At 39.7% G+C, this 14,626-nt stretch overlaps 2 protein-coding genes across 2 annotated transcripts; both read right to left on the bottom strand.

Moving 5' to 3' along the window:
- Positions 1-688: 688 nt before the first annotated feature.
- Positions 689-9,370, bottom strand: LOC133124303 (transmembrane protein 185A). The gene is made up of 7 exons (XM_061235388.1): positions 9,184-9,370; positions 6,405-6,581; positions 6,020-6,227; positions 5,707-5,790; positions 5,155-5,331; positions 4,652-4,775; positions 689-4,448 (listed from the first exon to the last, which is right to left on the bottom strand). Exons 1-7 carry the CDS (start codon positions 9,219-9,221, stop codon positions 4,204-4,206), a joined length of 1,053 nt encoding a protein of 350 aa, XP_061091372.1. The 5' UTR covers positions 9,222-9,370; the 3' UTR covers positions 689-4,203.
- A 276-nt stretch (positions 9,371-9,646) lies between these two features.
- ankrd46b (ankyrin repeat domain 46b) lies at positions 9,647-14,372 on the bottom strand. Its single transcript, XM_061235806.1, has 4 exons — positions 14,236-14,372; positions 12,653-12,995; positions 12,156-12,314; positions 9,647-11,189 (listed from the first exon to the last, which is right to left on the bottom strand). Exons 2-4 carry the CDS (start codon positions 12,961-12,963, stop codon positions 10,973-10,975), a joined length of 687 nt encoding a protein of 228 aa, XP_061091790.1. The 5' UTR covers positions 12,964-12,995; positions 14,236-14,372; the 3' UTR covers positions 9,647-10,972.
- Positions 14,373-14,626: the final 254 nt, after the last annotated feature.

Here is a 14,626-nt window from a genome sequence, read left to right on the forward strand (position 1 = left end):
TCAGTGCAGTATTTTATGCTTCATGCAGATGAATAATACAGTCCTGGCAAGTTTAATCCAATATTCTTTTTTAATTGGGCCGCAGTTTGGGGTTCTGGGAAAATAAAATACAATTCTCTACAAAAACAACAATCTGGAGAATTACTATACATAAGTGTGCCTTGGTGGTGCTTGTCTCCACAATAATAATCTCAGAATGGGAAAGTGAAGGTTGATAACCACATCTGGTTTGGTATTTACACAAAGCAGAGGCACTAATCACAGTTTTTTTTTTACATGGAAAGGACAGGATTCGACACTGGCCTTAGATTCTAAACCTACAGGTCTGCTGTTATTTACTGAGATACTTTACAGTGGAGTCACTCTACAGGTCACCATTGCTGATTTCTCTAGCTGTTTCTTCAAGGACTGCACCAAACCTTTCACCAGACTTGGGACTTCTTTCACGCTTGGCTTATTCCCAGTGTGCTCCAAATCCACTGTTGATTGCCTCTCCATTCCAACACAGACAGCAGCGAGCACCATTGTGATTTATGAATTTATGAAAAAAATGTTGTTCACATACATGCAAGTAAATAATACAAAGAGAAATCGCTAAAAATTAGCAGCCCATTACTATTTGAAGTATCCTATTACTCATAGGATACTTCAAATGCTGACCACAATTACAACCAAAGCCACACGAGTATGGGGTATTTTTCAACTGTGTGTTTTATTATTAGTTTCAAAACCAAGAAATTACAGTAATAGTAATTAATACACATATTGCATTCAAGACTTCAAAAGACTTGTCAATACCACAAAAATATTGGTCCAAACCAAACAATGATAATAATAACAATGGTACTTGCCAGGCAGCTCTCATACCTGCTGAGAGCGGATGTACCTTAAGAGAACAAGACACTAAAAATGTTATACAACAGAAAGAGACTAAATTCCAGGAAACACAACAACTGTGGTTGCAGGACCCCAAAGACATAAATCTAGTACAAAAAAGGAGGGTGAATAATCTCATTGATTACCATGACAACCAAAAGGAACTTGGAGCAACATCTGGGGGAAATTAATACAAAAATATAGCTGCAAGCACAGCTACACGTGGTCCAAACACACACAGCCAATGTCATGCCACTTAACAAGTGGCCAATCAGTGCTAAAATCACTCAGTGGCCATAGGGAGGTATCCTGTGCCACTGTGCCAAGTTTTACAGGTCTCATTCTGTGGACAAAGGAAAATAGATAAACCATTTCCAATCCAAGAGACAGTGAGTACATGTACCTAATTTCAAGTTGATTAGACCTTGGTAAGTCTGCCTAATGAATTCTGATGTTTTTTGAACATTCATAAATGGACTGTCTGTACCTGTGGCCAAGACATACCTGTAGCATACAACATCACAAGACATTTGGTAATTTGCTTCAGGAGTTATGGCCAATTGTATATTTTCCCCAACAATAGAGCCACCTGCTTACCGAGTAGAACAAAATTGTGCTTGCTTCCTTGGTGGTACATGCGGAAACCATGTACCACCACATCAATTTTCATGTATATTTTGACCACTATAGTGCCACCATGTTGTTGGATTTGGCAAAGAGTCAAGATCTTATTGTTAATGCACATACCAAACGGTTTTGGAATTATTAGCGTTTCTGTGATAAACCATGCCCATTGAAAATTAATTGGCTTGTCATTGGGCCTCATTTTTACTTAACCACTAGAAAGGCAAAGCTGTATAAATAAATATCAGATGAGCCAAAATACCAAAATTTTGTAGAAGAAGCAATAAGTGCTTTTCAAAAATGCTAATTAGCAAAAAATCCTTGAATGGATCCTTGAGGCAAATTTGTTCCTCATGGGGAGAGGAGTTTGTGACTCTAGGGCAAACAGGCATGGGGGCTGGGCCTGTGAATGTCAATGGGCACTACAGCGCCACCAGGTGGTACATTTGTGCCATAATTTAATGGATCTAAGAGTTCAGCTATCCAAAAAAGCCTACGACGTTTGGCGATTCTGGGCCATTCTAGCTCATTGCTGTAAGAGCAGAAATAAAAATAATAATAAAAGGAATCCTAGCAAAACAACAGGGTTCCAGCAGCTTTGCTGTTTGGACCGATAAAACAATAGGGTTTGGGCCCCTAATAAAACCAGGGGATACAAGAGGCTGCATGCTTGGCCCCCTAAGAAGGTATTACAAAGTGTATTTGAGAAGGGAGGAGGAGCGCCAGAGGTGATGGAAGAAAAGTGAATAGTTATTACATTGCAGCAGTTAATGAATTTCTTACTAGAAAATATAAATCCCTAAAATTGTCCTCTAGGGCAAAGGCTGTCCTTAAGTCTTTAAAGTTTTTAGAGGCAGCAAAATTATTAGCTTCTTGGATGTAATTTGAGTAAAACTTCCATTGAATTTTAGATAAAAAGACAAAGCAAACAATCTGACAGAGCCCTTTAAGATTATTCTTGGCTGAATAGAGATAGAAAAACTGTTAAATATTTCAATAGTTGAAGAGGAGGGAAAAAAACAGAACGGATACAGCGGTTGCACTTTCCTGAGCTTGACGCTTGAGTGCCACTGCCCGTGGGTTTTATGTCGGAACTATTTAAATGGCCTTCCAGCTCTGGACACGGTACAATAGTTTATGTCATACAGATTTGTAGGCTGTCATTCTTGGTGGCTCTCAATACCTTGAAAAGATAATAGTGCCACCTGCTGGTCTTTTTTTGGCACTGCCACGTAGTCTGTGCTCTGCCTTCAAGTGACCAAAATACATGTTCTAAGGGATCATGGATTTTATCACAACACCTGATGGGTGTCTGGAAAGGAAACCCCTGGGAGAAAATGAGAATGAAAATACTTTGGATTTACAATTGTGTCATGGAAGACTCATTAACCTGGATTGTTTAATTCAGTGAAATGGGTGACAGCAAATTATTAAGATTACTTCCCCAGAATGTTTAAAATTAAAAGATAAAAATAAAAATAAAAAATATATTACATAACTGCAGAAAAATCCAAAAGTGGTCTTTGGAGCACAGCGCTAGGTGCCCTTAAACCAAATTTCAGTTATTCCGGGATTGCAGCCAAGCAAGGACATGAAATACAACAGAAATTTAAACAGAATTTAAAAAGAGAACTGCCAAACCTGTAAAAGCACTGGCTAAATGGTGCCAGTTTGGGGTCATACTGAGAGCAAGTGTTAGAAAAGGAACAGTCCAGAATTGTATAAATTAAGCAGTATAACTATCAGTCATCAGCTTGATGAAAAAAGGAAAGGGGAGAATCAGCATACACTGCCACTTTCACCGATGATCGTGCCTGCCTTTTATGGTAGCAGTTCAACTGTTTCACAGTGTGATGAGTCCTTTGAGACTATTCTTCAGTCAGAGTATTTTTGCAAATCTGTAGAGATCCATCCTTCTGTCATCCATCCACAGCAACATGACAGGTTTTCCAAAAAAAAGTCAAGCAACTGTCCAAGCATCAGCTAAACAATGTTTCTGATTCACCACCAATCATTTTGAAAGTCATCTAGCCTTCCACAAGAACAATGCCTAGCAAATTCTCTGCTGCAGTGAAATCATACATCTGCCCTTAGAGTAAAGTTACATTTAAGTTAGTCCAAATCATTTTGGTTGAGGAAATCTAGAGATGCTTAGGCTAGCCAGTCATACATATTGCTCAATTTTCATCTTGCAGTAATGCAATGAAGAAAAATGGGAATATACTTTGCATTATCCTTCTTAGTGGCACAATATATATACAGGAGTGTGCAGACACAGAAAAACATGCCTATTTCCAATGTGGCTGTATGAAGTAGACCAGAGAGGGGTTCCCTTCAAATAATTTAAAAGCAACCCAGCTGTTCCCCAAACACAGCCACAATGTAGTGTTGATACACTAATTCGCGTGGAAGGTAAACAATCTAAAGGTTGCCAGCATTTCTTCTCAAAGTGAAAATAATAATACTGGCAAATCCTCCTGTTCAAAAAGGAAAATGTGAACAAAAAGGGTTCTTGGCAGGTGGCCATTTGCTTCTGGTTTGTGTTTTCAGACAGAGAACATCACATTGGCACTTGACTTGTCCCTTGGACAATCTGCCATCCCCCTGAACTTCGGCCAGACAAGGCAAAGTGAGGCAGACAGGTTTTATGCTCTCCCTGTTCTCCTTGTGTCAAATGCAGTTTTCGGTGACACATTCATATTTCTAGTCAGGCATTTCGATAGACAGTTTGGGAGGGGGCACAAAGTACTTCCCTGGGCTCTGTGTGATCACCACCCCTGTCTTCTTGCGGAACATTGGAGCTATCTTGGGTGGTTCTGGAACTGGCAACTCTTCAGACACTTCAGGGTCCTCGTGATGCAAGTCGTATGAGATATTGCCATACTCCCGCAGGAAGGGGAACAGCTCAAGCAGGAACTGGCAGAAATCCTTACGGATGCCAAACCACCCTATCAAACAAGGAGGTCAGAGGTTATGCTTCAACAATATAAAGAGAACTACCTTTAAAAATGTCCATAATTTTTTTCTTCAGAATAATACCATAAAATCACATTAGTAATAACCAAATTACTACTAACTTCGAAAACTATGGTCTTGAGTAAGATACAAAGGGACGGTTTTCCATCATGAATTAAGTTGAAAAAGCACTCACAGTGGTTGCCTCCTTTCTGGCCAAAGGTTGTTGCCATTAAGGTGACAAGGGACAGCCACAGGGGCACAAACACTGGGACATAGTTGAAGTTGTTGTGCCCATCCAACTTATGCACCAGGAGTATCTAAATCGTCACACAATGAAAAGAAAGATTTGATTGTGACTAAATTATTACAATCACTACAAGATGGTGACCAACAGAATTGAAAAGCAAATAAACAATTCCGTCACTCCAGCTCCCAGACACAACTAATTTCTGATGAGTCAGCAGGCGAGTTTTGTGTGCTCGCTTGCTGAGACCTCATCATAATCTTTCTTGTTGCTGTGAGCAGGGGGTAAGGGGGGAGTCTGGATCTAAAGTACTTTCCTGTAGCATTGGGAAAAGGAATACACGTTCCTCAGAATTGAGACTTGATGAAGCTTGATTACCACAACAGTGTGCTGCACCACAAAACCACTGAAAACCAAAAGCGAACAGGACTCGATAGCTCAGAGACGTTCACCTCAAATGTGAGCAAGGGCACAACAATGGTCATCCAGCTGATTGCCATGGTGATGTGGGTGCGTCGCTGTTCAGCTATGACATCCATGGAGCGGAGGAAGAGCACAGACCAAACAATGTAGTACAGAACCACCAGGCAGAGGAAGGACATGAGGATCCACAGTGGCACGCACACCACCTTACAGAAAACAGAAAACAGACACCACCTTACAGAAAACAGAAAACAGACACCACCTTACAGAAAACACAATGTCTGTTACACTCATATTGTTAATGAACACAGAGAACATGTTCTACAATAAGATAAATGCTCATGAAATAGGGACATTCATTACTTAAGTTTTGGGCTATTCACTTGAGGTGGCCAATTCTTGGAATGAGGCGCCAGCATGCATGCATGCATGCACCCTTCACAATGTGCAGGATCATCCCTGGTGAAATGTTTGATGAAATGACATTGTAAAGCACCTTCAGCACTACAGCATGGGCAACAATGCCAGAATCACACAATGTCACTGCTAAAGGAAGAGAGATCTTTCCAGAGATCACTTACCAGCCAGGGCCAGTTAATGATTTTATCCAGCCGAAGGGCGATGAAAATGAACTGAAGGATGTTCACGGAGCACAGTATCTCAAGCTAGAGAGGCAGAAATAAATAGAGATGGGGAGGGAAACTAATAAAGTCATTATAAAGTCACACAAATTGTATACCTCCTCAAAAGCAGTGAGATTAATAACACTGGCATATTCATAACTATAAGAGAAACATTTTGCTATTGTTTACAAACTGTTGACCACAACCACACATATATCCCACACACAATGTGCCATTTTCAGGCTGCTTTAGCCCAGCAGTAGTTTCTAACCTCCAGAGAGCGGTCGTGTCTGAAGCCCCAGACACATGCTGCCACAGAGACGGGGGAGACGAAGAACAGGGGCATGAAGACAAGCAGCCAGAAATGGGAGCCCCTCTCGATGCGGTCACACACCAGAACCTCAAATATCAGCAGCAGGAGGTGGATCCCCACAGCTATCAGCATGGCCTTGAACTCCACGCATGTCTCACCCTCTGCCCTGAACCAACAGCACACACTCAGTCTTACAACAAGACATGAACAAGGAGTGATAATACTTTCAGCTCATTTTAATTAGTAACTGACTTTTGCTCTATGGACAATGCATCTTATACCTTACAATTTAATACTAGAAATGGGATAGTAAGAACATATTAACACTTAAAGCTCAACAGACCTGTACTGAGGGTTGTGGGCCCAGACTCCTGTGCCAACAGATGCACCAATGATGACCATCAGCTTCCAAAGCCAAATGGGTGTGAATACTGCCCAGTAACTCCACTGGATCGTCCCATCCAGCCGTAGAGACAGCAGCACAGAGAATAGCAACAGGCATGCGTAAATGAGGAACTTGCTAGGGGGAAAAAAAAAACACAATGAAAATGACTATGAATTAACCATCAATTTAACAGTCACAATCACTAACTGCCCCGGCCTAATTACCTATAAAATAAAATAAATAAAAAATATATAAAATATAAAAATGATGTTATTCATTGTAACTAATCTAAAGGGTAATTGTAAGCATGTAATAGGTAATGCTAGCTGCTTTTCTGTAAGAAATCTGCACACAGCTGGGTCATCCTACCTGAAATCTGCACACAACTGGGCCATTCTACCTGAAATCTTTCTTGGTCATTCTACCTGAAATCTTTCTTGGTCTTGTTTTCAACCGTTTCATTTATCTTCCATTTTCGAATAATGTTTCTGATAGTGGAAATAGGTACTTTGAAACATTGAGAGTTTTTGTAACCCTCTCCTTCTTGGTGAAAATGAACAGTCTTCATTCTGACATCCTTGGACAACTGTTTAGAGGAACCCATAGTTACAGACAGAACAGCTACTGCAGTTAGATACTTTAGACGGTATGGAGTTACTTCAGTATAAAAAGTTCAACCCTGGAATTATACTCATTGAAGCGCTAACAAGTAAATCCCCTGGGTCTGGGCCTTGGAAATCATCTTGTTAAAAAGTAAGAAAGAATTATCCAAAAGGGTTCCCAAACCTTTGCACAGGGCCCTTTTCCTTTTTTATAGGATTTATAAACAGTAAAAAATGTAAAGAAAAGGCGATCTTCCTTTAAAATTTGCCGAAAGGTTTCATATTTAACTCTGCACCATTTAGAGTTCAGGTTTGCTTTCGATCACGTACAGATTCATTGTAACAGACGTTTAAACCAGAGGTGCCCAAATTTTTGCACCCCACTGTAGAATAATTAATTGGGTCTGTTTTTATGCTGCTCAGTATACCACATGCATGTTACAGTATATAATAATAAATAATGTTGTTGCCATTGAGGGGTTATACTTTTCTGCTGTTAAATTGCAATGCCATCCATAATGTTTGGGACAAAGACCCATTATTTATTTATTTGCCTCTGTACTCCACAAACAGTTGATTTTGGAAAGCCTAAGGTTTCGCTGATGTCTCTAACCGTTTAATTCTTGTTTTGTTTCTTATAATGGCTTCTTTTGACTTTCACTGGCACAAATTTGGTCCTCATGTTGCTAAACAGCAATAATAGTTTCCGAATCTAGTTTAGACATTTTTACATTTTACATTTTAGTCATTTGGCAGACGCTTTTAATCCAAAGCGACTTACAAGTGCATAGGTTCTACCACAAGTCAAAGCATCACATCCAGAACTAGAAAAATACACCTGGACTGCTGTTCTAAACATATAGTCGTCATCATAAGTGCAATTTTTTTTTTTTTTTTTTTTTTGGGGGGGGGGTTTAGAAAGACTAGGTGCTGAGAGCTCTCTTTATCCGCATTAAAGAGGCAATTAAACACACCTGAGCAATTACAAACACCTGTGAAGCCATGTGTCCCAAGCGTTATGGTGCCCTGAAAGGGACTATGTATAAATTACACTTTAATTTATACATATATGTATAAAAATACCCTATAATAAAATCTGAGAATCTGCACATGTTAACTGTATGATTCCAAATATAATTGTGGCAAATCAGAGACAAATCGGGTGATTGTCCCAAATGTTATGGAGGGAACTATATATTACTGTGGTTTAGTTTATATGCTCAGTGTTCACTAATACGTATAAATTATTGCGTAATGCGTTATGGTCTGGTCTCAAATATACGATGTGTTGTTATGCAAAGTATTTAACCAAAAATAAAACACAAGCCAATCTCAAGTTGCACTAGCTAACGTTAGCTTGTAACATTGACAGCTAGCTTTGAGTGTCAACGTAACGCAATAGCGCTAGCTAGGGTACCCAGGGACCTCAGCAGAAAGTAAGTAGTCAAACATGCTACCATGACGCAAAACGTTAGCTACGTTGCCTTGCCAAGTTTGACCCATTCTAAACATCAGAATGGGAACTTTGAAAAGTATACAACTGAATGCGTGAGTGACGAGCCGTATTTTCAACATTTAACCTTTGTTCGGTAAAACTTCATCAGTGCTAAAGCTTTATCACTGGGCTTGACTATCGCTTACTCCACTCCGATAACAGCCGCTCGGTGTTCTATGGTAGCTAAGTTTTATGGTGTTGTCAAGTGATGTGACATGACATGCACCCACTGATGGACAGAGGGGTAAGCCGAGGAAATGGCTTTCGAACCATTTCGTCGCTACAGAAAACGAGCTATCTCAACTTTTCAACGTAGATTTTGGTACTTGCTAGCTAGCACTAGTTTGCTAGCTAACCATCATAGAATTTCGGAAGTTATATTTCGGAAGTAAACGTACAATACCTTCACTACAACAACGAACACGTATCGACTTCAATATCGCGACTAACGTTACCAATGAATAAATTTTTTCTTTTAAAACAAAACTTGATAGCTAACTTTACCGGATAGGTAGCTAGATGCTAACAAGGCCTATGAATAAGCTAGATAGCTAGTTATGTTCGGCGTTGCTGAGCAAGCGTGAGGGTACATAATTCGCTGGCTTTGCCATTTGGAATTCAGTATTTCAATGTTACATACCTTGGATTGAAATCCTGAAACAATCCTCTAAGATTCATGATTGGAAATTATATTTTAAATCATCTTTGTCGGATTCATCCCGTTCTAAGCGCTCTCCTTTTCCTGTCTCGGCCAGCCCCTTTCGGAGTCTAGACAACACGTTTTGATGAGATTGTGTACAGCAGGCCATGCACCATCCACCTCGGCTGTGAATGGACAAAGGCTATTGATGACTTTTGGTAATTTTGGGTTTTGTAGCCTGTGCAATTTACTAATCATAGGCTGTGGTAAGGGTAATAACATAACTAACAACCATGCGATTCATTACAACGAGTTTCTCTCCCCTAGATCCCCACTATTCAGTTAAACACAGATCACATCGGTTACAGAATGTCTGACACTTGGAATAGTAACAATCACATGTAATTAACGATACAGTAACAACGAACAGCAGATCAGTAACCAAGAACATACTGACAACAAATACATGAACATTAGACAGTTTAATGAGTAATGATGAATACATCAATCAAAAGCAAATGATATGTTAACATTTTAAATGGTTACTGCTACAAACTATATCGTATATAACCTGGAGCAAAATAAAACACAATCCTACATGATTTAGAGGCCCCCGTTTATACGTTATACAACCTGAAGCATGGGGAAATGAAGCTGACAACGAAGCTATTGGAATGGTTCACATTTTTTGTATTAAAGGACATCATTGCATTATAAAAATTCACGATATTCAAACTTAGTTCAACACAATCGAGCATAACATAAAACAAAAAGAAAAGAAAATCAGAATATGACTACAATGTGTATGTAGGAACGGTAAGACACCCCCAACATTCACAAAATTGAATTGATTTTAAAAAAATATATATATACCAGTGTGCAACTTACTTGCTTAAAACTCATTCAGATTTTTGCTGAATCTTTTTTCCAAAACATAACATAGAAGTGCAAAATGTACAGTTACTCTTGGGTGAATACTCCTGCTGTATACTTGAAAGGTAAACGATTGTAGGGACCAGAAAAATTAAGTCTTGCGGACATACATAAATATGCATGATAAGGCTGCTACATATATTTATTATCACTTAGAAATATTTATGGCATGAGACCATGGTAACATCAACATAAAAAGACTGAACAAATACAGAGCAACCAAGAGGGTTTGCTGCTGTGAGGAAAACACCCTCCACCAACAGTCTTTAACCTTGCAGTATCACTACTGCAACTCAGTTGTACTGACTGAATATGATCTCACACAAGAAATCTGAGGGGAAAAAAAAAACAAAAAAAACATAAAGACAGACATGTTTACTTGGTTGCTCCAAAAGTATCTGCATTGTAACACATCTGGGCTAATTTAATCTGACTACAAATAAGGTCCTTTGTTAGAGCAAATATCTGTGTCAGCGGAACACCTTACTGTAATCTGGTTAGTTTAAAGCTTAGCTAAATTATATGAATAAGATGATACACAGAATATGTTGATACTGGTTGTTTACATGGCATAAGAACTTGATCTCCCTTAACACGAAGCAGTCACTTAATGGAAAGCAGCAATGTTTTCCAGATGCCAAATGGTGTTCACCATTCACATCATTCATAGCATGATAAAATGTATATTAGAATTGAAAGGATGGCAACTTTACTGAAATAGCAAACAGGGTCCAGGAAGGTCAGAGAATTGAAGGCTTGATCATGAGTTTATAACAACAACAAACCAAAAAACCAAAGACAACTCCCTTCCAGCTGGTCGCTGCCCCTGCCCTCCCCTGCCCCCTGCCCCCTTGCCTCAGTGCACCAGCTCCAGCTGGTTGGCAGCAAAGGGCAGTACCCCACTGACATAGTAGGCAATGCCCAGGGAGAGAAGGGCAATAACCACCAACAAGAGTAGCACTCTCCAGAAGCCCAGGTCCTCCACAAACTCCTGCCAGGTGGTACGGAAGCTGGACAGCACCCCCTCGCTGTTCTGTAGGTTGGGGTTGAGAAGGGAGTGGCTCTCCATAGCACTGTAGGGAAAACGGAATGGACAAGAGTTCCAATGCACTTTGCCATGACCAGGATTTTTCCATTGAGGCACATGTTCAAGCCATGCACAAAAATATCCACCAGCTCTCTCTCTCCCTGAAGGTTACATTCAGAGCATGTCAAAGCCCCATGGCAGGCATTGTGAAATTATCTAAGCAATATACACTCAGTGAGCACTTTATAAGATATTTATTAAGACTTATTTTTTAGACTTATTAAGTCTTCTGCTGCTGTAGCCTATCCACTTAAAGGTTTGACATGTTATGTGTTCAGAGATGCTATTCTGCATACGACTGTTGTAATGGGTGGTTATTTGCATTGCTGTCACCTTCCTGCTGCTAATTTGATTTTTTTAGTTTTTCGCACCATTCACTCTCAACTCTAGAGACTGTTGTGTATGAAAATGCCAGGAGAGAGAGCAGTTTCTGAGATACTCAAACCACCCAGGTCTATCTAATAAAGTGCTCACTGAGTGTATGAAAAGTGTTCACTGACTATTACATACAAAACAGCCAGGCTACACAACTCAACTGTCCAGCAGGTAAGCAGAAAACTAATTTTATTGTTCAAAATTACCATTTCAGTCTTCAGTAGATCAGTAACCAGTGTACTTAACAATTGTATTTTGGAAGCAAATGGAATGTAACCATTTACATTTTAATTGTCAAAAGCACTGACACTGCATAATGTCTGGAAAGATTTCTGAACAAGTTTGAATTTAATTTGGTTAACCCCCCTAATAACAAACCACTCCCATTTACCTTGGCACTCAATATTGAAGGAACTGATGACATGATATTTTTAAATTAACGAAAATACCGGGATGCAACAAAAGACCTCTCACAAGCTGAATATTAGCCTCCTTGCGTTTTTTCACCCCAATGCGTCTGAAATTATTGTCCTTCTTTCCACATGGCCTCAGCCTTCTACCCCTGGCCTCCACGCACCTCTCACTCTCAGCCATCTGCATGGTCTCGAGCTTGGAGTGTGGCCCTCGGTTGAATCCCTTCACCTCCTGCTCCTCCAGCCCCTCAAGCAGGCGAATGGCGTCCTTGTTCACGCCTCGTCTCTTTGCTAGCACCAGAGGAGTTGACCCATTGTGGTTACTGAACAACACACAAGATGAACATTTCACTGGTCCATTTCGAGAGCCAGTTACTATCAGTGAAAATGGAGCAGAATTCAAATATAAATAGTGTAAAACATGGTAAAAAAAAACCAAAAAGCTATTTTTCCAAGATCGTGATAGAAGGTCATTATCATTTAAGCTGCTTTCAGCATTATTTTAAGAAAACCATTGAGGTGACAAATTCCATTGACACATATTTAAACTATAAACTTGCTCTAAATTCTCAATTGCTTTTGATTTACAGATTCTGTATTAAGCAAAATAAAACAGTCCAATAACAACCAACCCTACTCCCCTCAACAGCAGTGCACTGACCATATGTCAATCTTGAGGCCATTGGACACCAGGAATTGGATGGTGTCCACATGACCGCACATGTGCAGTGCAGTGTTGCCCTGGTAATCAGTAGCCAATAGGTCAGCCCCAAACTTGTGCAGGAAGCGGCAGATCTCCACATTGCCTCGAGCAGCAGCCAGGTGCATGCCGGTGCGTCCACGGCTGTCCCTAATGTTGGGGTCACAGCCTGTCTCCATCAGGCGCCTAGAGTAGACTAAGTCCCCGTCAATGCACGCCTGTAGCAGTGGCACACTGGTTTGTGACGAGTCATTGACGAAGACATAAGACATGTCAGAGTGGGTCTCTGAAAAGTCCAGGGTACCTGAAGGGAGGCAGAAATACATTCAGCAGTCAGTTGCCCTTATTTCACAGAGCACATAATACAGAGAAATTATCAGAAGGACTCCATGTGCAAGAATACTTACTAAATAAGTTGACTAAGCTAGAATTTTGTATTTAAATTTTGAAGTAGGACACTTCACAGAATAAACATGTGGACGAAAAAACGGCAACACAGGATTAGCCTACAGTAGCTACATGCTGGGAAGCAAAGATGCACCTTTCCACAAAAACTGTTTACGTCACTCCCAACTGTCCTGGTTACGTGCCTATTTATCCTTCCAAATAAATATTCATCTCCATTGAAGCTTCAAGCGCGTCAAACAACAACGTAATTTCTTCAGTAAAACCAGGGAGAAGATAAACACATTGTTATCACGAAAGTGTATTGAATCAATTGCCCATCAAATCAACATTTCCTAAACCCGTATGAAATAGCCGCATTATAATGCAAAACAATAGCACGGAAACACCAAATCTGCCAAAGTCGATTAGCTAATAATACCATGAATAAAACTGGCACAACGCTAATTAATGAACCAGTTACTACAGTTTTTAGAATTTTCCATGATGATTGATTATGGACGTACGACAATCGCGAGCACGTTTATGGACACTCTTAAGAACAGTCACTGAAAGAGGTAAAAATGTAATGTAATGTAAAGTTAAATTAATTTACGAGCTGAATTTTTGCATCACACATTTAAATTAACGTTAGCGTAATCAAAAATACACAGACCTGTTTCCCCAAGCACTGAGCAAGGCTAACTTACACTGTGTCTTCTAATACTATAGCTAAGTTACTTCTTCGGAGATGCAAGAAATAAATACAACAATGTGAGACCTGGTGCAAGTGTGACATTACTGAAACACAGTATAAAATATTAGAATATTAAATGTACAACCAACGAAATAAACTCTCTAGCCAAATATGCATCGCCCATTGTTGATGTGCTAATGTTAGCGAGCTACAAGATGCAGATTTTGGACACTAGGTACTACTAATAAAAACAATCACCTTTTGTTGTTAGCTAGCTTGCTATCTAGATATGTTACTGGTAATACTTTTACCATTTTGAGTGGGGATTGTACAATTTCTCATCGCTAGCTAAATCTTTCTTGGTTTTCTTAGTCTAGACAGCCATTGCTGGCAGTATTGATAGGAGTATCACTTTACTGAACATTATTCTTCAGAAACCATATCTTAAAAAATATGTATTTACCTGTTTATGTGTTCCCAACTAGCAGAAAAATACAAATCCACCACCTTTCTATCGCCAATTTTCTCGTTTATTTTCGTAGATGGGAGCTCACTACAGCGCACTCTCCCACCATATATTGTAGAAAAATAATCCCACACGTAAACACACTTCACGACAAAAGTCGAAGTGCTTAACGGCAGGCCGAACTGTCTCATAGTTACCATCGAAACAAATGACTATTTAACATAGCCTACGATTTAACTTAAAAGCATAAATATACATACCAACATAGTTTTTCTGTGAGGAAGCCGTTTTTCAATCGCTGGATGTGAAATACACATTGCAAATGACACATTGCTCTCTCTCTCTCTCTCTCTCTCTCTCTCTCTCTCTCTCTCTCTCTCTCTCTCTC

Source organism: Conger conger, chromosome 3 (assembly GCF_963514075.1).
Source record: "Conger conger chromosome 3, fConCon1.1, whole genome shotgun sequence".
NCBI classification, from domain to species: domain Eukaryota; kingdom Metazoa; phylum Chordata; class Actinopteri; order Anguilliformes; family Congridae; genus Conger; species Conger conger.

Bases quoted from the DNA above. Each gene is read 5' to 3' on its own strand.
- LOC133124303 (XM_061235388.1), bottom strand. From the start codon at position 9,221: ATGAATCTTAGAGGATTGTTTCAGGATTTCAATCCAAG. The intron at 4,776-5,154 runs GTGAACGTCTCT...GTGACGATTTAG, and splicing joins TGCCCTTGCTCACATTTGAG to ATACTCCTGGTGCATAAGTT. The intron at 4,449-4,651 runs GTGAGTGCTTTT...CTTGTTTGATAG, and splicing joins CCAGAAAGGAGGCAACCACT to GGTGGTTTGGCATCCGTAAG.
- ankrd46b (XM_061235806.1), bottom strand. From the start codon at position 12,963: ATGTCTTATGTCTTCGTCAATGACTCGTCACAAACCAGTGTGCCACTG. The intron at 12,315-12,652 runs GTCAGTGCACTG...TGTGTTGTTCAG, and splicing joins GGCCTCAAGATTGACATATG to TAACCACAATGGGTCAACTC. The intron at 11,190-12,155 runs GTGCGTGGAGGC...TTTTCCCTACAG, and splicing joins CAGATGGCTGAGAGTGAGAG to TGCTATGGAGAGCCACTCCC.